At 42.0% G+C, this 25056-nt stretch overlaps 2 protein-coding genes across 6 annotated transcripts; one reads left to right on the forward strand and one right to left on the reverse strand.

Annotated features, from left to right (window-relative positions):
* Positions 1 to 1263: 1263 nt before the first annotated feature.
* On the forward strand, positions 1264 to 24631 carry pla2g6 (phospholipase A2, group VI (cytosolic, calcium-independent)). Of its 4 annotated transcripts, none has more exons than XM_086032752.1 (19): positions 1264 to 1361; positions 14268 to 14488; positions 14773 to 14985; positions 15373 to 15553; positions 16082 to 16269; positions 16701 to 16797; positions 17486 to 17668; positions 17742 to 17850; positions 18459 to 18575; positions 18901 to 18991; positions 19071 to 19234; positions 19333 to 19483; positions 20984 to 21120; positions 21194 to 21271; positions 21397 to 21551; positions 21632 to 21683; positions 22541 to 22656; positions 22736 to 22809; positions 23798 to 24631. In XM_086032752.1, exons 2-19 carry the CDS (start codon positions 14274 to 14276, stop codon positions 23940 to 23942), a joined length of 2466 nt encoding a protein of 821 aa, XP_085888878.1. In that variant the 5' UTR covers positions 1264 to 1361; positions 14268 to 14273; the 3' UTR covers positions 23943 to 24631. The 4 variants fall into 4 exon arrangements, with proteins under 4 accessions (XP_085888878.1, XP_085888877.1, XP_085888880.1 ...); XM_086032751.1 differs by lacking the exon at positions 1264 to 1361 and adding an exon at positions 11979 to 12086; XM_086032753.1 differs by lacking the exon at positions 1264 to 1361 and adding an exon at positions 12116 to 12876.
* cbx6a (chromobox homolog 6a) lies at positions 1937 to 10550 on the reverse strand. Of its 2 annotated transcripts, none has more exons than XM_086032758.1 (5): positions 10350 to 10550; positions 8866 to 8909; positions 8673 to 8738; positions 8287 to 8353; positions 1937 to 7052 (listed from the first exon to the last, which is right to left on the reverse strand). In XM_086032758.1, the coding sequence occupies exons 1-5, from the start codon at positions 10416 to 10418 to the stop codon at positions 5982 to 5984; spliced, it is 1317 nt and encodes a 438-aa protein (XP_085888884.1). In that variant the 5' UTR covers positions 10419 to 10550; the 3' UTR covers positions 1937 to 5981. The 2 variants fall into 2 exon arrangements, with proteins under 2 accessions (XP_085888884.1, XP_085888883.1); XM_086032757.1 differs by having other exon boundaries at positions 8245 to 8353.
* Positions 24632 to 25056: the final 425 nt, after the last annotated feature.

Genomic DNA, 25056 nt, shown 5'->3' on the forward strand with positions numbered 1-25056 from the left:
TCCTTTCTGTAAAATTACACATTTTACCGAGTCGCTGAGTGGTAGAAGTACTAGTCTACATGACTGCAGTATTATACTGCCACCTGGTGGCCAAGGCGGGCATACCAGTGGGACCAGCACAATGGACTAGATTACTGTACAGCATTAAATCATAATGCACAAACTAATTAGTTTCATATTTAGTTATATTATTACTCTATTTTTACAGGGTGAGGCCAAAGTCGCCATGCACGGAAAAACTATCGTACTATTCCATCCTTCCCCCCCAGACACTCTTAATATGCCTTTGATAAAACAATAACACATTGAAATCATTCTGATTCTATATCTGGAAGTAGTCGGAAGGTTGTAACAGAATTAAACAGAAAAGATGGAATTCATACTGACTACACCCCCCCCCCCCCAAAAAAAAACCCAAAAAAGGGGGTTATTAAAACGGGGGCCTTTAAATTATTTGGGGGTAGAAACTAACGTTTAGTTTCCCATTTCAGAGTCGTTACTGCTCAAAACGAGGCTTCTTGGTACACCACTAGTGCGAGCCACGAGCGTTAATAAATGGGGTGACCTGCAGCCTAGATTGCAGTTTAATCTCCAGAGGTGACCGAAATGACATGCGCACACACGCACTCGCACAGAAGTGGGCCACTGATGACACCACAGGGACGACTTTAATTCCGTTTGGCCTCTCAATAGAGGACACGCGCTGCGGGCGCGGGAAGAGACAGAGTGCTTCTGGTGTCATTCTAAGTCATTTCAGAACAGTAGGACCGATAAAGATAAGATTAGCTTGACTTTGAACCAGCCTTCGTGGTGCAGCTGACGGTGCCGTGGCTCTCTTGTGCAGACCAACAACGCCACTCTGTGGAATATTGGAAAAGTACTGGAGTGCAATGCTCTTTTATGATTTAATAGTAGAGCAAATGGCATCCAAAATCAACAGGATTGGTTATTATAAGTTAACGAAGACGAATTAGAACGAGAGGTGAAAACAGGTCAATGAGGATCTGGTTGAGAGGTCTAAACGTGGCATTCTGAATAATATTGTTTTTGTGGAATATGAGTTAAGAAGCAAAATCCACCCGGTTTTAGCCATCTGAGGGGGCGGCCATTTTGCCAGTTTCTGTCGACTGAAAATGACATCACAGTTTCTCAGGGATCAGGTGACGACCAATCACGGCTCACCTGTTTTCTGAAGCTGAGCCATTATTTGTTGTTACCTGAGCAACTGTGATGTCCTTTTCAGTCGACAGCAGGTGGCAAAATGGCCACCCCCTGAGATGTACGAAAACGGGTGGATTTTACTGCTTAACTTAATCAGAACGCCATGTTTCGTCTAGTGGGGCTCCATAGAACATATTCAGGTAACATTTTGGGGTTGACCTCCACTTTAATAATGTCCGTTTATATAGTTTTTCTCACTTGAAAATATTCATGCTTATAAATACAACAAAACAAAAGCTGGAATCTTAAACTTTCTGATATTCATCTTTGGATCTGAAACCCAAATGTTTTCAAGATACAACAAAAACAAAAGAACTGACCTTGTTCCTTCCAATACCTTTGGAGGGGACTGTAGGCCCCTATATAAAACTAAAAATACTAAACAAAAAAAACTAAATATAATACTAAATTAATAAACACTCAAACAAAGCATTTTTGAAAATAAAAACTAACAAACACCCTCTAAAGTAAAAACAAAATAAGCAACATGTCTGTTGCTGGTTAAGATCAGACTATATTGAATAACTTTTTATTTTACATTTTACCATAGGTAGTAACTTCATATCACTTGACTACTTTGTAATACACGTGTCATTCATAACTTTAAAATACCCATTTGCCCGAGTTAAAAACGAGTTCATACTTTATGATGGCAGCAGTTTTATTTTCCATTAGTTGGTTGTTCAAGTGTATTTTAAAAAATGAGTCAAACTGCTTCTTGACAGCTTTTTAATTTAAAGCCTCAAAAAAGGAAAAACACAGAAAGCAACGAGAGTAAACAGGTAACTTGACAAGTGAATATATATAATTTGAACAATTGAAAACATGCTTCAGAAAGATACGTACATTACAATGTCACCCGTGTACAGAACCCAAACGAGCTAACAAAGACAGCCTTCTGGATCAAACCCACGTAGAATTGCATCACATTGAACGTAATTATGCATATTTCAAAAATGGCCTAATACAGTACAAAGAAAACAAGGCTTGAAAAGCACATTTTTCAATTCATCGAACATGGATCCTTCCTTTAAAAAATTGTGTTTAAATATAGCACTGGAAATTATATAAGCAAACCATTTAAAAAAAAAAGGGAAAGCACGGCTAAAAAATAAGAATATCATAAGCCCTATTTGGTAGAAAGATAGGCCACTAAGTTGAGTTGTGCTACCCCTTATGACAACAAAAAGGACGAGAATGCCTAGTAGCCTAACACCTTGGTACATTTCTACATGACTTCTACCCACAACTTAAACATAGCAGAGCTATACGGTCCTCGGTAGAGCCCATTCCAAAAATCATTCACTTCAAAAGACGTGTTTGTTTCTTCATGTAGTCCATTTTTGGAATGAGCCCCGTCGAGTGAGCCTATGAGTACTGACAACAAAGAGAACCATCCAGTATGCAGAAGGACAAGAGGAGACGTTTTATTGTTTTCTTTTTACAAGCTCGCGTCTTCATATTCATGCTTAAGTTGTGGCAGGCTAACGGAAGTGTTTGTTTCTTCGGAGCTGAGGCGAGGTAAAAACGGTCGTCGCCCGGAGTGCGGCTTGGGGTGAACGGAGCAGCTGTAAGGCAACATATTTGGGGAACTTTGCAATACTGTATGCAGTACAACACGGTGTCAAGGTCTGAGGGGGTCTGGAATCGGCATAACAATGGGGCAAGTCATCGTTAAAGAGAAGTCAAGTCAACAATTTTCTTCACAATAATATCTTCTATGCGGCCCCACTAGTCTAAACACGGCATTGTGATTAATATTGCATTTGTGGATCATGAAATAAGCAGCAAAATCCACCCGTTTTTATCCATCTCAATTGGCGGCCATTTTGCCACTTGCTGTCGCCTGAGAATGACATCACAGTTGCTAAAGTAACGACCAATCGCAGCGCATCAGTTTTCTGAACTTGGTCAGGGCACATTCGCAGGCTGAGCCATTGTAGCTCTTCCAGACCTTGACACATGGTGTAATTACTATAAAAGGAGTCACGGATATCGTAAAGGCAAGCGGGGGAGGGGGGAAAGGCGGCGAGGATGGCCATAACTTACAAAGTCTACCGATGCGGCTTACTATGCGTGCGCGTGCATATAAATACTCGCTTGTACTTTGTGTGTATACTGTATAAGCGTTCAAAGTGAAAGGCATTGACGAACTACATTAGTCTATAGACGCAGTCAAGTGCAATTCATTCATTATTCACTTACTGCGGTGTGTTCAGTGCAAAAACACGTCAAAATCGTAAGGACGTGCATTTGAAGAAAAGTCGGCAGGGGCGGTGGGGGGGGGAACGGTTAAAAGGCTCCTTCGCAGGCGACTTCTTTCACACTCCTCATAAATGAGCGCATGAACACATCGCGGCTGTGCAAGTGGACAGAGTGAAGTCAAGTAGGACCTAGTAGCTGCCATAGAAATCAACTTATACACTTTCAAATACATTTGACGATTCAATGATGGGCGGAATTTAAATGTATTCATAGGTAGAGGCTACTCCACGTTTTTAAAGAGACTGTTTTAAGCGACACTTTGATTGAGGTATTATTTAAGCAATATGTGTATTACTGCGGTTATCGTGTTGCATTTTTGAACGCTTTTAATTTCGAATAAAATTTGTGTCAAAAATATTAGGAACAGCTCTGCAGACAGACGCGCAACACCTCAAGTTACAAGCACAACTGAAGCAAGCGGCAATAAACGGGCCCTTGCACTCCCTTTTTATGGTGACAGCCACATTAGATGACTATGCCAATCAGCTTGGCAACTTAGTGTCAACCACAGATACTTGCTTCAAATTGCAGCTCATTTCAATAAATTCGCTCGCAGGAGAGTCAAAGTACTAGCAAACAATAGCTGCTTCAAATCAGAATGGCCGACTTTCTCTTTAAGCAGGAGTCCTTTTCGTGCATCGTATCATTACAGAAATGTACGCACACTAATTTTCCCCAGCTTTTAATGAGGGAACTACTGAGTGCTTTTCTTCTTTTTTTTTTGCATGTTTGCAACCCAGGGGCGGAGCCATGGGTGGCCCACTCAGATTGACAGACTGCCCACTCAGTGAGATTCATGAAAAAATATGTACTTTTACATTTTTAGTAAATTATTGTTGAATTGTTTTTGAATTTGTGTTTTGTTGTGTTTTATTTTATTGAATATTAAGAAGGGCATAATTGTTGTTGTATAAGGAAGGTCTGAACTTCATATTATTCAGTTTGTCATTTCATTTGAATATAAGATGTGTATGGATAAAAGGATTCTGCTCAGTGAGAGAAATATTCAGGCCCACCCATTAGCCACGTTCTGGCTCCGCCCCTGTTGCAACCCCTCTCATTTTTCCACCAGGAAATCTGAAAAAAAATCTATTTTTCGAGATTGTTGAGGCCTCAAAAAGGCGATTTGTCAAAATAATTCAAGCGATTCCAAGATAATTAAAAAAAATACAAATAAATCTACATTGAACCCATTCACAGTTCACTCTTCACACATTCACTTTTCTTGTGGAACCTCTACTTATCCATGTTTTTATGTGCTTTCTTAATTAAAACAGTGGCTCTCAACTGTTGTCACCCTGGGACTAAAACCTTATGGGTGCAAATCTGTGTCCCATTTTATAGAACTTAAGAACAATAACATTTTTTTTGTTAAAAATAGCCTCTGAAAATACATGCTCAATATGTTATATTTTTAAACGCGGTTTCATCTGAGTTTGACATACCACCAAATACATATTTGCTTTGGCATGGTGAGTACTGATACCAGCTGTTGGTATCGGGCTGATACCGGCCTTATTTTAAGGTACCGGGTACTCTCTGCCGATAATACTTAAGGCAAAAAATTATCTGACATTAAGTCCACCTCGGCAGTACTTGGCGCTATACTACGGCAGTTTGACACATTGGCGCCTCATCATCTGCATCAGAAGGAAAAGTCATTGTTCACAATTTTTTGTCATTGTGTTAAATTAAATTTTCTATATCAAAAATATTAGAGGTACCAGTACTTGGTATCGTTCTGGAAAAACACGGTATCGAACATCCCAATTGCTAGCTATGATGTCCAAAAGTACAGCTGCAACGTATTTGTTTCTGGATTTACGGGGTAGCTAGTGACTAGAGCACAACTAAGTAACATTTCCTGTTGCTTACTCAATATTGTATGTTCTATGTGGGGAACTTTGATCGGCTTGGTACTGTTCTGAAAAAAAATCGGCATACAAATACAATTTTTACTAGCTGTCTGCGACCCACTTTTGGATCCTGACCTGCCAGTTGAGAATCTCTGTCTTAAAAGATGCCACAAGATGACAACAAAGCACTGTCTTAACAAAAGTAGTACAGTACATTTGTCCAAAGGAACTGCATAGAAGTGGCACAAGTTGACGAAGGATAAGCTTTCCGTGAATGTAGGAGGAGCTCAAATTAGCCTGTGTTGTAACGGAGAGTCTTTAGCGCTTGTACAAATGCAATTTCAGTGCATTTCTTCCACACTACAATAGTCTATAAGCAATTTATTTTTAAAGGAAATATTTTAAGTTTGAAATTGGAATATAGCTGATGGTATATTTAAGATTTAAGTAATTAAAACACAAACATTTTTGTGTAGTGTGCGTCAATGACTCATGGTTTTGACCTATTCATCGCAGAGCTCTGTCCCTATTATTTTTACTGTACTATATTGTTAAATAAATTCCTCAAAAAGTGAGCATTCTTATCTTTTTCAATAAAACAGGGGCAACTGATATTCAATTGTGGTACCACATGACCTGTTATGGCTTCGGCGGAGTGGTCTCTGGTGTGTCAGGAGCGGCGCATGGCGGCGGGGACGCGGCGCCCTCCGCCGAGACGGGCGAGGCAGGGCCTGAAGCAGGGGAGGGGAACTCCTTGATGGTGACGGTGACCAGATTGGTGGTGACGTCGGTGACCACCACGTCCTTGCAGCTGGGTCCCATTTGCGGGTGCCAGTCAGGGTCGCCCTCGGCGGGTACCCTGGCTTGTTCTGGCGGGCCGCCGCCACCTTGGGGCAGGGAGGCGCCCGGGGTGTCGCCGGCGTCCTCCCCAGTCGGCAGGGTGGGCGACGTGGCGGGGTTGGCGGGAGCGGACGGGGGAATATTTGGTGATTCTGCGGGACTTTTGGATTGTGCCGGCTCACTGGAAGGTGGCACAGATTGAGAGGGTTTAGGGTTCTCACCGGAGCGGGAAGGAGGTGGGGAAACCGGCAAGTGGGACGGGGTGGGCCGGTTGTTCCTGGCGTTGCAGGACCCCGGTTGAGGGTGAAAGGCCAGTGGGCCCCCGCACTGCAGCCCGAAAGGCTTCCCGTACATGGGGAAGCCGAGCATCTTCAGCGGCGGCTGGAAAGGTCTGTAGGGAGCTTCTCCCTTCTTCCCGATGATGCGATTGCGGGAGGGGATGTTCTGGCGCCCCCCTGGGAGACTGCGAGAGCCGCCACCCGTCGAGCCGCCGCGCCCCGGCTTGTCGATTACCTTCAGGTTGAGGATAATGCGGCCGCGCTTGACCTCGCGGGGCTTCACTCGGCGGTTGAGGATGCGCACTGTCTCGGAGAAAGGCGAGGCGTGAGGGCGGGACGGGAAGCCGCCGGGCCCGGAGAAAGAGGACGCCATGGGGTCCGAGCGGGGCAGGGGGCGGCGTGACATGCGGTGGCAGCGGTGAATGTCTTTCTTCAGCTTGTGGGTTGCGGCCAGGGAACTGAGCTTCGGGGATGTGGGGGCCAAAGGGTGAGGCGAGGAAGAGGACGATGACGGAGTCGCTCGGCTGGAAGCGGAGCGCGATGTCGCTTGGCGGGACTTTGTGCATCGAGTGCTTGTTTCTCCTTTCTGAGGCTGGAAAAAAAAAGCATTGATTTGACCAAACAATTGTTATAGTTGGAGACATGACAATAAATGAACACATTTTTTTTATTTTGTGCAGGAGCACATTATTCATTGACTTGTGCTATTTATTACCATTAACACAGATAAGCAGCACAAAATTGTCAAAAGACTGTGCGGACAATCTTGATTTACTTAACTGCGGACTATACCAAATGTCATAGTACCAGGCCTTTATTTGTTATTTTTATATATACAGTATATTAAATAAAAACGCTTCTTCTCAGGCCAGTACTTACCTATTTCACAGTTTTTCTGCTCCAAAATTGTACTTTAATAGTAGTTTACTGTAGTTAGTTACCAACTAAAATTCAAGACGATAAATCATCAGTCTTTCATATTATTTCATAGTTTGGTTGCCTTTAATTCATCGTAAGATAAACATATGAAGGCAAAACATTTATGTATAATCCATCTGATATTGTTGATTGTAATACAGATTAATTCATTGCTTATGTTTGTTCAAAAAGAGGACCTTGAAAAAAATAATCGCATATTAAATCACAATCGCAATTTTGTGAGGAAAAAAAAAAAAAAAAAATCACAATTCAATTGTTTTTTTTTTTACTCAAAATCATTCAGCCCTACTATACATGTCCTACATTTGTCTGGCAACAAGTCCAGGGTGTACCAGCATTTGGCCCAAAGTTAGCTTTGACCCTAAACTGGACAAGCCGTATAGAAAATGGATGGATTCTTTTTCTGAGGAGGAAAAAACAAGGCATCCATTTGAGCATTGGTGTTTATTTATTCAAGTTGAGACAATTACCGGTAATTGAGGTTTCTATTAGAGCAGAGACCACTATTTGAAAAAATATGGTGCAACTTTGCTAGTGATACTAACCACAAGGCTAATAATATAACAACTGCTTCGTAACTTATCTAATACATATCACGTGTATGAAATTCTGCCTTCACATAGATGAAAATGCTACATTTTGATTCATTAACTTAAAGATATGTTTATTATTATGGTTGTTGTCTTTGGATTGCCTCATACTGAGAGTGGCTTCAATTTAAGGAGCATTTAGGTAAGGTAAATGAATACCGCTTTGAGAGTGACAAATTGAACATTATTATCTTTGTAAAAGCAGAATTTCTTGTACTGCATCTGATTGCGTTGTGCCGCGTGTGTTATTTTTGCCTTGAACTTTGATTTGTGGTTCAGAGCCTCGTTGTCATTCACCTTTACCACTAGGTTTTTGGGTTTCGGGCCTCGCCTTTTGGGCCCGTTACGTTCCCGCTCTCGTTCCCTGAAAGAAAGAAAGGAAAGAAAAAAAAAAACCAATAACATTGTTCAATATTAAAACCACAAACACTAAATATGTGCATATACTGTATTTCCTCAAATAATGGATGTTCCTATTTAAGACGCCTTGCCCAAATTAGTAGTCGGGATTGAAATGTACTTAAGATAAAAAATGCCTCAGTTTCCATCGACAGGGAATACAGTTGTACCTCAACTTTTTTTTCGTGGTTTTGGAACTCTAGTAATTCATAAAACACAACTCCCCTCCTTGCAGATATAAAGTAATTATGATAACTTATTTTAAATTGATGCCATCTACTCACTTTTGCTCAAAGCCGAGTATGAGCCTGTCATCCAGAATATTTTCCTCTGGCTCCCAGGTGCTGTCCCTGAATGAGAGCAAAGAACACATCAAAAGAGGACACATCTTAAAATACAGTTTAAAAAAAAATCTATATTTAGACTTGAAAAAAAAAAGGCTTCATGGCACATGAGATCAGTCGAAGCAGCACTTACTTCATTGCCCATCCCTTCCATTTCACCAAATATTCAAGTCTCCCCTGCAAGAAAAATACACGTCGGATGTGTGTACGTTATATACAAGGGCTCTGCGATTTATCGATTATTTCAAATTTATTCGGCCGGGTGTTTATTTGCAAAACATTCCCTCCTTTTCATGTTTTTTAATTAAAGCATAGTCATTAGTAGGGATACACTTTTTCAGACTGAGTATGAATACAAGTACTTCCATTTGAGTATTTGCCAATACAGAATAACTGTACTTAATAATGCCATTAAATCTTGCAATTTTAATGAAAATATGTTACATTTTAATCAAATACTGTTCAGAAACACAACTCTGTATTGAAAATGGAATCAAGTTTATCACAAATAAGACTTTTTAAATGCCTATTGAACATGGCATACATTTCACTCAAATACTGTACAACACTTATACACACACACAGAATAATCCTATTCCACTTTCGACCAAATTATGTCTGTCTTTATAAATTAATCGTACAGTTTTAAACTACAGGATCAACAAATTTTAAGATTTTGGATTGGAGAAACAATTGGTTTGTGTTATGAATAAATCCGACATTATGGACAATTCTCATTGCTCAATATATAAAACGGTTGTAATGCAGTTTTGTAAGTGTACCCCCAGACTTCTGAACGGTAATTTAAATATGGTTACAGTAGCTAACAGTGCAGAATGTGAAGTGATTTTTGGTTGGTGCATGTTTTGCTTTTGGACTGAAGTTTGGATTGCATATGTTGTATGAGGTTTCGAGCATATGTTGTTTTTCAAATAATGTAGCATAAATTATTCAAACTGTTTCATGGACCCCACTGAACAAAAATTGAGAACCAGCGATTTAGCCAACACATGTGGCAAGAAGCTCAGTGAAAGTTTTGAGTGAAGGCCATTCAGAAGTCACTGGAGGCCTTTTAAGGGGGGCTACTGGTTCACTGCATGGACCTGACACTTGACCTGAGCACACCCCTAGTATTGTTTACAGGCTTTTTACTGAATCTACTGACCTTATGGCATCTAACAAAGTTGAAGTAACTACTGGAAATCTTCAAATTAGTGAATAGTCAAATATAATAAAGGGGGGAAAGGCATGGTTAAAAAGCATCTTGCAGCAGGAAAGACAAAAGTCACGTTTAACAAGAGACATCTGTGGTATGCACGCCCACAGTGGCCGCGTAGCTTTAGCCATCGTTAGCTGGCGCATAAATCAGGGCCCCATTTTAAACACTCCTCCCGTCGGCCTCACTCTTTCACAAGCGAGCCTCTTTTGTGTCACTTTTACTGCCGGGCAAAGGCCTCAAAACAGCAACCGTGTCTTGAACACTTAGGCGGGTAAGTTTAGCATGTAGCTTAGCAAGCCGGAGGCCTCCGACGGCGGAGAGAGAGCCGAAGACGGATGACTTTCCCGCGGATAACATCTGTCAAAACACGCGAGAGGACCGTGGAGGTGGAGGCTCACCTTTCGGACGCGGCGCTTCAGTATGGCTTCCGCGGCGAAGACGCGTTCGCCCATCGCCGAGAGCTCCATCCTATCTATGCGCAGTCGGTTCCAGAAGACAGGGGGTTCGGCTCTGCTCGGTTCGACCGCGGCCGAACTGTCCGCAACACGCACGCACGGATACTGGGTTCTGGCTGCTGCTGTGTGTCACGTGGTCGAGGCCAGCCCCCATGGTCGTCATGGCAACGGGGAGATACTCACCGCAACGTAAAGAAGCGCGCGCTTCTTATCAGGCTGACGTCATCCGGGTCGAGAAATGACCAAAATTTGTGAGATTACTGAATTATGACATATACATAATTTTCCTCCTCATAAAGAAATTATTTGGAACAATGGTATTATTGAAAGTGATGGTAGTAATTATAGTTATGAAAAAAAATGAAAACAAAATCCTCTCCAGCTAAATTCAAAGAGTTTAAGTGTGTTGTAAATGCTTTCCCTAAAATGTCTTGAGTTGATAAAATGTCATCTGACTTACCACGAAGACTCAAACATTTTCTCTTACAAAAAAGTACAAATAAACATGGTGAGAATACACCCCATCCATCCATTATCTATACCGCTTCTCCTCACAAGGGTCACGGGGCGTGCTGGAGCCTATCCCAGCTGTCTTAGATATCTATTTGCTTTGTAACAGAGCCTACCTTGGTTCCGAACGTAACTTTTTATCAAACCAGACTATTGTGAATAATGCAGTAGGCGAGGGACACCCTGAATTGGTTGCCAGCCAATCGCAGGGCACACAGAGACAAACAACCACACTCACAATAACACCTAGGGGCAATTTAGAGAGTCCAATCAACTTACCATGCATGTTTTTGGAATGTGGGAGGCAACCGGAGTACCCGGAGAAAACCCACGCTGGCACGGGCAGAACATGCAAACTCCACACAGGGAGGCCAGGGCCGGGATCGAACCCAAACCTCTGAACTGTGAGGCGGACGTGCTAACCAGTCGTTCACCGTGCTGCCCGGTGAGAATACACTTTGTGGCTAATTCCTCCTCGAGGAAAATTCTACTGGAACGCAAAATGAGAAATAAACTGGCAGAGAACATGATTATGCCACTTTCAGTTCTGCATTTCAATTTAAAATGCTACACAACAATTATGCTCACTATAATTATATTTCAAAGTTCACTGACTTAGATGCATCTTCAGTAGGAGTCAGTCAGAGACAATTCCACATGTATTTTAGCCCTGTATCTTCAAAAATTGGGAGGATTTTGAAAAACGTGTCTGGAAAAAAATGACATTTTTGACATCAGATGCTCACTGATAATTTTGATGTCATATTCAACATAACATAAATTCAATGATTTTGATGTCATATTGATGTTGGGTTAACATTAGATGCCCACCGGGTACGAGCACCGAGAATATTTCTAAATTCATATTTATTTTTCCATACAGGTTATTGAATTTAAAACAAAAAAAAATACTGAGAGAACAAAGAGCGGCACAAAATATCGTGAATCGTGATTATATTGTTTTATTTTTGTTGTTGTTGTTGTGTTTTAAGAGCTTGATATTGTGAATGAAATCCTATTTTCACGATAGATTTCCAGTATTAGGTCCCGCCTACTTGAAAAGCCGAGCTGTGTCATTGGTACTTTCGATGTCACTCATCAGGCTTGGTTGCGGCGTGATGCTTGTTGGTGTCGCTGTCATAAGTCAGACACCACACTGGAGCGCTCGTTGTAAGTAGATGCTTTGCTGCTTCTGCGATACTTATTAAGACGATTATCTACGTTTAACGGGGTGGGATGGGGTAAATATGTAATTTATGAAGTTTTGGTTTTACCAGTGGTACTCTGTTTTTAAACAACGTTAAATGACAGAGCCTCTCAGCTCTGACGTTGTGTTGTCATGTGAAATGTAATTGGACCACCAGAAACTTTCGAGTAGAACGAATGAATGGACTCACTTGTTTATCATTCATAATGGAGTTTCACGTCCAATGTCATGCTTTCTATGGGGAAACGGACAACTGAGACAAACGACAGCCAAGCTAGCAGCGTTGATTGTGTCGTACTTATCCTTCAAGAGCCTCCCTTTCCAGAACAGCACTGGTAGACAGCAGAGCAGCACTTGTTTTAACACGTTATGGTTCTGACTTTAGTGTGAATAAATGATGTGTTCTTGCGGTCTCATAGGTAGGGTTACACAAACAAGGTTAAATAATTCAGCTAAGTGTTCTTTTTATATGAAAAAACACTGGGATAAGTTCCATGATGAAATTAAGCATAGTTGAAACCATGCTGTGTTCAAGATAACTGGGAATTTTGAAACTTCAAGACAAATGGATGAATAGCAACATCAGTTGGCCTATTATTAGTAGAGGTCTAAATCTATTTTGATTTGCTTCACAGCTACCAAAAATGACCATATCTGGATGTTTAGAAAAACAAAATCCTGTTCCATGTTTTTGTGCTCAGGCCAAAGCTCTGTCATCTTGTGGCAGTCTTGGTTCTAAGGAACTACTTTGATGTGAGTAAGGAGCTTCATTTGGTCAGGCCATAGACCAGTCCAAGAGAAAAGTAGTGCTTTGCTACCATCTTGTGGCATCCATAGGCAGTTATAAACCGTCAATTAGTCGCAAATTTGTGGTCACTATCACCCGCGAATGCACTGCCCTTGACTACACCGATTCAGTCTCAGCTTTTCGGCTACACGTGGCCAAAGAAGCTCGGTGAAGTCTTGAGTGAAGGCCATTCAGAGGTCACTGTGGGCCTATTTTGATGGGGGCTACTAGTTCACTGCATTGACATGACATTTGACCTGAGCACCCCCCACCATTGTTTACAGGCTTTGCCTGATGCAACTGACCTTAAGGGCACTAACAAAGCTTAAGGGACTATTGAAAAGACTCGAAATACAAGCAGAGAAAAAGGAAAAGTCATAGGTAAAGTGTATCTTGCACTAAGAAGCCAGAAGTCTTGTTAAACAAGAAACTTATTTTTGGTTCCTTTGTACGCACACTGTGGCCTTGTAGCTTTAGCTATGTAGCACGTAGCTGAGCAGTGCACGAAGCTATATGCTAACCGCCAAGCTTGTTGTATGTTAAAACCTTTCACTTTCTTTCTTTTGTTGCAAAAATATTTTTTTTGAAATACTATAAACTGTAGTTACTGGTAATTTTTAAAAAATCATCACAATTAGTATGAAACATTTAAATCAGCAAATGGAGCCATATTTGTGTGGTTATGTTAGATATCAATGATGTCACATCGCCATTTATTCAAGGGGGCCGTTGCTTTATGGCTCGAGGTCAACCAATGGTGCTGAATGAAGTGGTGCAATACGTTGCCATGCGGCGCAAGAAGGCACGCTTAGTTGCCAGCGTACTTACTTGTACTAGGAGTGGAACATGAGGAGTCAAGAAGCCCATGGAACACTCATGAACAACTCCAAATTGCAGTCAGTACTCATACAAATCCTTCAGGCTTCTTGCTCGAATGCTAAAAAATGTTAAGAAAAGCCTACTAAAACAGCTCAACTGTATTCAGTTTACTGAGCTACTTTAAGTGGTGGAATTTTTGTGTTGCTGACTTTGTAACATGAGTTCGACTTGTGCAACCACGTTATCTAAGTTATTTTTATTTCCCTGCTGTAAAATATTTCTTTTTTATTCCAATGAAATTGTACAGGTTATAGGACACATTAATGGTGGAAAAAGGTTTTCAATGCTTTATCTTGGTCTCTTTTTTTTTTTTCTTTGTTTTTACATCTCACAAACCTGGCATTTGAACACAGGTGTGTAGACTTTCTATATCCGCTCTATATTGCTGTGTCTGTATTAAATGTAAAACTATCACATTCCGAGCTTCCACCATTTCAGTCCACACACACACTTGCGCTCAAATTGTGATTCCTCCCAGGTCACGATGCAGTTCCTGGGCCGTCTTTTGGACACCGTGTCCTCCGTATCCACCCTTTTCATCAACCCTTACCGGGTGAGGGACGTGCAGCTGTCTGACTACGGCGGGGGCGGGAAAATCAAACTGAGGCAGGAAGGACGACTGGTTCTCTACAAGAACACCCAGTGCCAGTCGTGGGATTGTGTGCTACTGTGCCCCGACACACCTGCGGCGGCCCTGAGGTCAGCGGTGATGGCCGTGTTTGTGAAATGTACATTTTGTGTACCTAATTTGAAACGTCACCGATTGATTTCCTCTTTTAGCCCATGATGACATATTAACCGACAATGGCCGCTAACAAAGTGCCTAAACAGAATCATCAATGCATCTTTACTGAATCCCATTGATTGGTGCACTCACTGATTTATAGAAGAGTCTATCTTGTGGTTTCGGAATGAATCCCTTTGAGGATGAAGGCCCCAACAATTATTACTCCTCTGACAGTGTGCGTTACTTTTGGCATAAGGCTTTTCCAGGTGGCGTCAGAAGAGGACGCCCTGAACTGGTTCCCGCAGTACGCACTTAAACTTCCACCCTTCTACGACACACTCCCGCTGATGAAGGCAGAGACTGTCCAGATGATTGTCGACTGCCTGCGTAACCACCAGGACTGGAGCGCCGCTCACATCGCCGTGGACACGGGCCTCAGGGAGTGTCTGAAACACAACTACGTTCAGAGGTGAGGCAGGATTCCCTGGAATTTGTTGTCGGTCGGTATTTTGTTTTGTATAAATCAGTGCAAAGTTTATAATCTGAGGCTCTGGCGCTACAGTATTCCCAAAATACAGTACTGACGCAGAGAAGATAGTAAAACGCAATCACCATGTGCACCATGCGCAATCTCATACCTAGACACTTACAAGCGGGCCCCGCCTCTTAAAGGCTTTCAATTTTTGTGTGTGTTCAAATAAGTTTATAATGTGTTTAAATCATTTGAATCAAATATTTTTTTTATATAGTTTCTCTATATCTCAGATTTGTACCTATTGCAGGTGGGTATGGATCGTATCCCCCAACGTAAACGGGGATTTAACGGGGACCGATGTAATAGGTTTTATGTTTGCAGTCAGATCAATGCTCGGGACGCACTCGGTCAGACGCCGCTGCACCTGGCATGCGAGCGAAGTGACGCGGCGTGCGTGAAGGAGCTGCTGGAGGAGAGCCAGGCTCGCACTGATATCAAAGACCACCAGGGAGAGACGCCCATGCACATTGCCGCCAAGCACGACTCCCCCGCCATCATCCTGGTAAGCGGGAACTAAAGGTTGGGTTACGTATCACCGTTTTAAAGGTTGGTGATGCTCATGATCAAGAAGTTAAACAGTGGAACTTAAATTTAACTGGTTATAAATGAAAGGAGTGGACCAACGGAAATGAAAAGCAGAGGACCAAGGCAAGAGCATATATATGCAAATATAAGGCAAAGCACAGCAAAGCAAAGGCAGTTACATTCAATTGTAACTACTGCCTGTTAACTACTGTGGGGCTTGAGAAAAAAGCTTTTTTTTCTGCAGCAATCTATTGAGGCTGCCAACTAGTTGTGCCTCTATTAGATAGATGGAAACTTTATCCTTTCGCAAGGGAAATTGACCATTTATTCACAGAGTCATTAAGTCTTTAGCAGGATGCTGCCAATAATGAAAGCCATTATGACTCCATTGCCTTTCAGATTAACCTCAGTGATAGCACTCAAGCTAATTCTACAGTCCACATCCTCTCCAAAGTTGTAATTTTGCTCTTCATCAGGCCATCGGCATTGTTCTGTCATCACACAGGTGTTGTGTTCGCGCTTGTGCTCGGGCGTGAATGAGCTGAACAACAGCGGCGAGACGCCGCTCCACGTGTCCTGTCGCCTTGGCCGAGTAGAGGCCGTCAAAGCCCTCTTGGGAGGCGGGGCTAAGTGCAACGTCCCCGGTGGCGTCGGCTACCCGATCCACTCTGCCATGAAGTACAGTGAGAAGAGGTGAGCATTATAAGCAGTCTAAACAGTGTTGTGTCTTGAAAAACTCATAAGTCTGGTCACTCTTATCTCAAGGCAGCGCTGTACGTTGAACTGAGCAGCCAGGACGGAACACATACAGCCGTTTCCTACTTCACACTAAGCTCCATTACTGGTTTTCATCATAATTTCCCTCTTTGCCATTACTGTTACCCTTCTGTAGCACCATAAAAAACACACATAAATCCAAAGAAGAAGCTAAGTACATTTGCGGGTTTCAATACTGTACTCATTAATACTCAACAATATACTGTAAGTATACCATAACCAATTCTAGATATGTGGCAGACTCACTTTGACTTGGATGAAAGCAGTTTTCCCCCTAAATTGTGGGTCAAATTCTGTAAGTTATCACTATCTACGATGGAATGCACTTCATAAGAATTGTTTGTCAGCTGTTCAGAGGAGATCCTGAAAGCAGACCCTGACCAGCTGAACGCCGAAGACTCCTTGTATGGAGGAACACCCCTCCACTGGGCAAAAACGGCAGAGGTGAGGAACATCACATACATCGATCGCATTACACTTCTTAGCAATAGCTTGCAGAGGGGGTGAAAATGCTTAGACTCTGTACTTGGTGTTTACTTGTCAATTCCGTTCTTCAATGGGGATGGGTGGGGGAAGGTCTGATGCAGCAAGAATGTAGATTTCAAGCTTAGACCTAAATCAACAACTCAATAACTCAATTTCCTTTTAAGATATATCCCTCCAATAAAAGACGATTCGATACCTTTCTTAATTTTCTCCAATTTTATTATTTGGTAACTATTAGATTTGTTTCATGTGCAACTATGCCATATAAAGACCATGGTTGAGTTTGGTTTGGTGATCAAAGACATATCACAGTGGTACACTTGGCCATGTGCCTCATGTGGCTCACTAGTGGCCCAAACAATTGTGGAGCTGAGCATTATACATTTCACTAGCTTTGTTTAGTCACAAAAAAATGCTTTAAATCTTTGAATATTTACTACAGGACTGCCGTATTAGAAATAGTAACGCTTTAGATTACAAGTTACTCAAAATGGCCGCTATTACGCGTTTACCGGCATCACTGCGCTCTACTCAAGTCATGTATAGATGCCTGAAAATCTTGTCAAATACAGTAACAAAGTATTTGTTCTTCATTATTTCCCACCACTGACGGCTTGACTTTTTTTCAACATGCTCTGCATTCTAGATGTGTCGCATGCTGCTGGAGAGGGGCAGCGCAATCAACTACCTCAGTAAAACAGGCGAGAGTGCACTGCACATTTGCACCAAGAAGGGTCGTTTCGAAGCAGCCATGGTTTTACTCACGCACGGCGCCAACGCCAACCTGAAGGGGCAGGATGGCAACACGGCATTGCACCTCGCCATGAAGGTGTGTGGCTGCGGTTTGTGGCCCCGAATCCCGGCCTAATGAAATACGGTAATGCTTGTTCGTCTCGGAACAGATGGATCACATGGAGCTGATCAAAGCTCTGATCGTGTTCGGGGCTGACATGGAGATCCACAACGACTTGGGAGAGAAGCCGGGACTGATCGCTGCTCGCAACAGCAAAGGTACTGCTGAAAATTAAATCCATGTTTTATTTAAAGTATTAATTCACATTATGCACTAACAAACCTTTTCTTTGACCACATGGTCAGGTTTCGATAGAGGTGGGTAGAATAGCCAAATATTTTGCTCTTTAGAGTACTGTTAGAGTGCTTTTTTTTTCACAATTTCAGCTGCTGGTGTGCCGCGGGATTTTTTTCAATGAAATAAATGTGCCTTGACTCAAAAAAGTTTGAAAAACACTGCTGTAGATTGACTACTTTCATATCTTAAATTCATGTCATAACTCATACAGTACTCCATGAACGATTCCTTTTGCATCACTTGAGCACAGAATCAGCCACTTAACCTAATCGTTATATTAGACGCTTGTCTTTTAATACTGCATCGCCCTCAGCTGCATTATGTCGGTCCTTGCCCCCACTTGTCCATGAAAGGACAGAAATCAGAAAATAAAAATCCTCTTTTGTCACTCCTAAACTTCCCTATAGCTATTCTATATGAATGAAGGCAACTTGAACTTGCCAAATAAATTTTGTAACCCCTTTGTTTGTGTGTGCATGTCTAACTGAGGTTTGCCGTGCATGTTGTTTAAATAAAAAAATTAAAAAAGGTCCCAATAGAAAGATACTGCTGGACATGCTGTGTAGTGTGGGTGTGCAACGCTGCCTGCCCCCCTCCGCTGGCAGCCCTCCGCCCATCGGCAACAAAGTCGCTGCGCCGGGCATAGGTAATGTCTTGCACGCTATCTACCACTCCTCCTTTAAACTCTTTGATGCACCCTCTTAACGTTTTATTTTATTTAGGTTCTTCGTTTTAATGTAACTTAGTGATCGCATTTGTAAATGAAAGGAGACATAGTATTGAAATGTGAATGTTTAATTGTTTGTGTTTAATGTGTTAACAAAGCATAGTAAATCCGTTTTTGGTGATGTCTGCACCACATACACACACAGTGTAGCGTATGAAGTGCTTCCTCCGCGACTGAAAATGCTTTTGTTGTGTTTTTGGGCGTTCATATTTTCACAAACCGCTGCCATCTGATTGGCCCGCAGGGTTTGAGGAAATTATGCACATGGGAGCTACGATCGCCGCAATGAGCAGAGGCAAGTCACAGGTTGACGGTCCCAAGATGAACAAAAGGAGGTGTGTACATGTAGTTTTTCAGAACGGCGAAAGTACTGGGATTTATTACTATTACAGTGTGCGCTGTACTCCTCTGCAGGATGGACACTCTGCTGTGTCTGGATGGGGGAGGAATCAGGGGGCTGGTTCTGATCCAGATGCTGATCGCTTTAGAGAAAGAGGCCGGTCGGCCTACCAGGGAGCTCTTTGACTGGGTGGCCGGCACCAGCACTGGGGGCATTCTGGCCCTCGCTATCGTCCATGGTATGCACATTGTTTTTTGTGTGTCTTTTTTCCCGCACTTCACTTGACCCCTCATCCTAGCATGAATGTGATGATGATGATGCTGCTTCATTGTGCAGGGAAGTCCATGGAGTACCTCCGCTGTTTGTACTTTCGAATGAAGGAGCAGGTGTTCAGAGGCTCGCGACCTTACGAATCGGCCCCACTAGAGGACTTTCTCAAGAAAGAGTTTGGAGAGAACACCAAAATGTCAGACGTTCAGTACCCCAGGTACGGCTTTATCCAGCCCGATTACAGCAATTATAAACCATCTCAGGTCCCTCCTTTTCTTTGCCTGGGGAAAATAAACATGAATCTGAAGTTTGGCGACGATGTCAAATGGGAAGTGGATACACTGACTTTTTGTTCGTTTGTTGCCTTTTTTTTTTTTTAACGACTACTGGTAACACGTTTTATAAAAAACACATGTAGAAAAAGTAGCTGGCTGTAATTCAAGATGAAAAGACAAACTGCAGTCCTTTTATTTATTATAAAAATACAATTATAATACAAAGAATAAAATCATTAACAAAAGTTATATTAAATATAATCAGTGGATATTAGGGATGTCACAATATCAGCAATATTGTGATATCGCGATATTAAAATTGCCAAGACATTTCTGCGTTGTTGTCATGTCACGATATTAATAGCAGCAAATCTGTTTCAAAGCCCAAGTTTTATTCTATTTCTGCAGTTCCACCACCCTCTGGTGGTTAGTTTATTATCCATTCATCCATCCATTATCCATACCGCTTATCCTCACAAGGGCATGCTGGAGCCTATCCCAGCTGTCTTTGGGCAGTAGGTGGGGCACACCCTGAATTGGTTGCCAGCCATTCGCAGGGCACACAGAGACAAACAAACATCCACACTCACACCTAGGGGCAATTTAGAGTGTCCAATCAATTTACCATGCATGTTTTTGGAATGTGGGAGGAAACCGGAGTACCCAGAGACAACCCACGCAGGCACGGGGAGAACATGCAAATTCCACACAGGGAGGCCGGGGCCGAGATCGAACCCACGACCTCTGAACTGTGAGGCGGACGTGCTAACCAGTTGACCACCGTGCCGCCCGGTTAGTTTATTCGTGCAGTTTGATTTGCCACCTTCTATGTTTAAGACCCAAGCTAATCGCCAATAGGAGCGCATGACTGGCCAAGCCTATTTCTTTGTGAATGCTGTTATGTACAAAAACAGAATATTGCAATGTTGTTTCTTTTTGATGAGTTTTTTTTTTTTTTTGCAATATCATGAGCTTTTATACAGTATCGCCAACCTCCCTACAATAGCGTGATAATTATCGTATCGTGAGGTTCATATCGTGATATTATCGTATCGTGACATTTGGATGTCGTGACATCCCTAGTGGATATTAAAAAAAAAAAGTTTACACATCCCTGTTCAAATCATTGTGATATAACTTTTAAATATTTAAAACTCATTTGCAAAAAAAAACTTTTTTTTTTTTGAGAGTGTAAAAACTAAAAGAAAAAAAATTCTTTGGGCCAGAAGGCTTTGTGCCAGAACTTAACTTTCAAGAACTGCACCAATGCACCAAATGCACCAAAGTTTAAACTAAAGCAGTTTTCTTTGAATTATCCCAATGGTTCAGGCTCATGAACATAGCCATAGTGGTCATTTGTTTTCCACAAAAAGCTGGCATTTTACAGAGGGGTGTCAGTAGTTTTTATAGTAAATCTTCCTTTACTGCAATATCTCACACAGGGTGATGGTCACCAGTGTCCTAGCAGACCGACACCCGGGAGAGCTTCACATTTTCAGGAACTACGACCCTCCCTCCAGCCGCAGAGAGTCCCCGTACGCCACCACCGCCACCTTCAAGCCCCTAACAATCCCGCAAGGTAGGAAGTGGGCTAGCACGTGTGTGTCGCCGTGCCGTGTTGTCGCCATGTGCCAGCCGTGTCGCTGTTGCAGGATGGGAGGATGAGGATTTGTTGCTAGTAGGATACACAGTGGAGCCAGCCAGTAAGCGTAGGAAGGTAACAGACGAAGGTGTGTGTGCGCTTGAGTGAACAACACTCGGTCGCTTTGCCATCATGGAGGAATGTTCGGCCTCACTCACTTCACATGCGAGTCACATTTAAAGGCAAATCAATTGTGTTTTGTCTTTTCATAAGAGCAACTTGTGTGGCGAGCTGCCCGTTCCAGTGGCGCTGCCCCCACCTACTTCCGACCAATGGGACGTTTCCTGGACGGAGGCCTGTTGGCCAACAACCCCACGCTCGACGCCATGTCAGAGATCCATTGGCACTACAAAGCGCTAAAAGCAGAGGTAACGTAAAACAGTTGCATTTGTGTTTTCAGTAAATAAAAGACATCTAATTTCCAATCACGTTCTCTCCTGCTTTTCAGGGCCACGGGGTGGAGATCAAGAAGCTGGGTCTAGTTGTTTCTCTAGGGACTGGTAAGCACCTCACATCTGTGTGCACACACACACACACACATACATAAGATAGTCAAATACTGTACAGTGATGCCTCGACTCCCGAGTGTAATTCATTCTATGACCAGGCTGGTAACCCGGTTTCAGCCCATGTTGTGCTCATTCTGCTGTGTGCGTCTTGGCCACCAGGGGGCAGTATAATAAAGACATAAACAAATGAGTCTTACAATTAAGTGATTGACTGTAAACTGCAGTAATATTAGCCGTTTTTCACAGAGGAAAAAAGAAAATGCGCTTGTGAGTAGTGGTGAAACGACTCCCTGAGTGGTCACTTTACCATTCCATTTCTTCAGCAGGCCTCCTCCAACTACATGCCGTGTGATTAGTTATTCAAGTGACTGTCATCTGACCAGAGTGAGCAAAACTGTGGTTACCGCTAATGCTAGTTCTCGTCAACTTTGCGGAGCGGGGGATGGGAACCACTAATAACAATCAAATTGAGGTTAACGGGAAAAAAGGTGAACTGTGTATGAAAAATGTAAAATTTCAGTACTAAAATAATCATCATTGTCAGTTTAAATGTGATTATTGGTAATTCATTAACCAACTATTTAATCATATAAAACATTGAATGTATACATATGTTAATCTGCTCATTGTACTTGTGTACGGGATTTGAATCTCACTTCTGGCCTTCCTGTATGGAGTTTGCTTGTTCTTCCTGAGCTTGTGTGGGTTTTCTCCGAGCACTTCCAGCTCCCACATTTTAATAACAGGCATGTTGGGTTCACCAACATTCACCAGTGCGCCCAATGATGATGATTGTTATAGAACACGTTAATGCTGTGCCTGTGCATCGTTTCCCTTGTGTCCCTCAGGTAAGCCACCCCAGGTGGCAGTAAGTTCCGTGGATGTTTTCCGACCCTCCAATCCATTGGAACTGGCTAAGAGCATCGTTGGAGCCAAGGAGCTGGGCAAGATGCTGGTAGACTGCGTGAGTATCAGTTCACCCACCGAATTACTGTAAATGGAGTTAACGTTGTGGGTGACATCATCGCTTTGCTGCCGGACAGTGTACTGACTCTGATGGCTGCGCCGTGGACAGAGCCAGTTCCTGGTGTGAAATGATTGACACCATCTACCACAGGTATGCTACATTCTCACTCAAGACAACAGGATGTTGTGGAGGCATCCGAAGAGCATCACCCCATTTTTTTTTTTTTAATCCGGACTACTGAACTGTACTTGTAGCACTTTCCAACTAATATTCTTTCAATCTGTAGGGATTTTTGTTCACAGATTGCTGTACTTGGTAAGGCTGCTTTATTATGATAAAAATATTAATCACCATTATTCTGGTAATAATTGAAATTACGATTATTCAAACAATTACTTATTTATTTTGGTACAAAAGAAGAACATGTTTAAAACATATAAAGACAAATAGATGTTAGTAAATTCTTTTGGGACCAAACAAAATGTATAAAATTGGTTGTTTTGAAATTTTAAAAAATGGTGCAAATGTATAAAATTCAAGTATGATTTCCTTGTGTAAATAAACAGTGCATTGGATATAAATGCTTATTAATAATCTTTTTTTACGATTATGCCAATTTTGTAATTGTGGAGTGTAATAATCGTAATTGTAATTGAATTTAGATTAATTACACAGCCCTAGTACTTGGTGCAAGAATTTTGGAATTTCCAGGGATGTTGTGCCTTGACTTTGAATTTTAATTTGTAACAACCTTATGGCATCATGTTCAAAAAAATACTTCACGCTGTAATTACTGCCAAAGTATTGCAATTGGGATGTAAATACTTACTGAATATGCATGGAATTTCGTAGATTTAAAAATTAAGAAAAAAGTGAATGTGTTGAATTTTGGAATAGGGCCTGGAAGAGGTGAAGCGCTTGCGAATACTCTCTGGATGAGTTGTTGTTAAGTGTCCAAGAATTGTTCACGTTTCTTCATCGTTTGTTGTTTTTGACTGATATTCATCACTACCAAGATGACAGACAGATAATCGAGCACATTTTCATCCCTGTCATGATTATAACTGTGATTAGTATCACAATAATAACGATCTTTTGCTGTTTCACTGTTACTGTATTTGCCTTCCCTCCCCTGCAGACTGAGTCCACAGCTTTCCCAGGAGGTGATGCTGGACGAAGTGAGCGATGCCATTCTGGTGGACATGCTGTGGGAAACGCAGATGTACCTGTACGAAAAGAGGGAGGAGCTACAGTCTCTTGCCAAAGCGCTAGTGCACAACTAGAAGAGAACAGAAAACATTTCTCACGAGTGGATGCTCACAAATGAGGAGCGTCGAGCATGCACTGACCGTGACGATGGAGGAGGTGTGTGAGGTTATAAACTTATATTTAAAGTAGCATCTGCAAATGTATGACTGACGTGGAGGCGTCGCAGTGTGACCTCTCATTACAAGCCTCTAAAACCCAACAAGTTGCCCACTCCACTCTTGATAGTTTTGCGTGTTTTTGTCACATTTACCTCTAACATAAAAATACAAACGTGTGTATGCACACACACGCACACCTTATTGCTTATGATGACATGTTGACTGACTATTCTTTTCCTGTGTGTCATCTCACCCTTTGTTTCACTTTGGTCTCAATCACCACTGATAAAATCATCAACAGAATTTTACACTCATATGCTCCAAATTCACTGGACACGAGCTGTTGACTTTCAATTGAAGAATAATTAAAGCTCTGCTTTCAATTATAAGCATTATCTTTGTAAAGGCAGAGTTTTTTTTATTCAGTTCTTGTATTCAATGTAATTAGATAGTACCGATGTACCTAGTAAAGTGGCTGGACACAAAAGTTGCTTGAATCTACTTGAAAGACAAACTGAAAACTGGAACACTCAACTTGTACTGTTTAATTTTGTATACTTATGTACCAATTAATGTTGAATGTCAAATAAAAATATTCTACGTCATCTGGAAATCAAGGCTTTGTGGTCTGGAATCACATCGTACTTGGAGTGGAGTTTGTTATGTCTCCTGCAGATGGCGCCAGCGCTCATTATCAGCTGCAACTTTTCCATAAAGCTTTGCAGACGAAAGCGTTTGAGAGGTGTGCAGGTGTCTCCTAGGAAGCTCACATGTGAGAAAGAGCTTGGAGCACAACAGGTGCTGATGTTTTGCCGCTTTTGCATCACGCTGGAAAAATCTGGTGGGGAAAACAGCTTCAGAGACTTCTTTAATTGACTTCTCATGGTCTTAGGATTGCTGGTCAGTTTTGTTGTGGTAACTACATATATAAAAGTAATTATTAAGGGGGGGAACACAGATTTGAACTGTTGTTCTGTAGTCAGGATTTTCACATTTCCTGTGTAGGTATTTTAAAAAAAAGTCGAATGAT

Source organism: Filicampus tigris, chromosome 6 (assembly GCF_054856515.1).
Source record: "Filicampus tigris isolate MCC_2025a chromosome 6, RoL_Ftig_1.0, whole genome shotgun sequence".
Lineage (NCBI taxonomy): Eukaryota > Metazoa > Chordata > Actinopteri > Syngnathiformes > Syngnathidae > Filicampus > Filicampus tigris.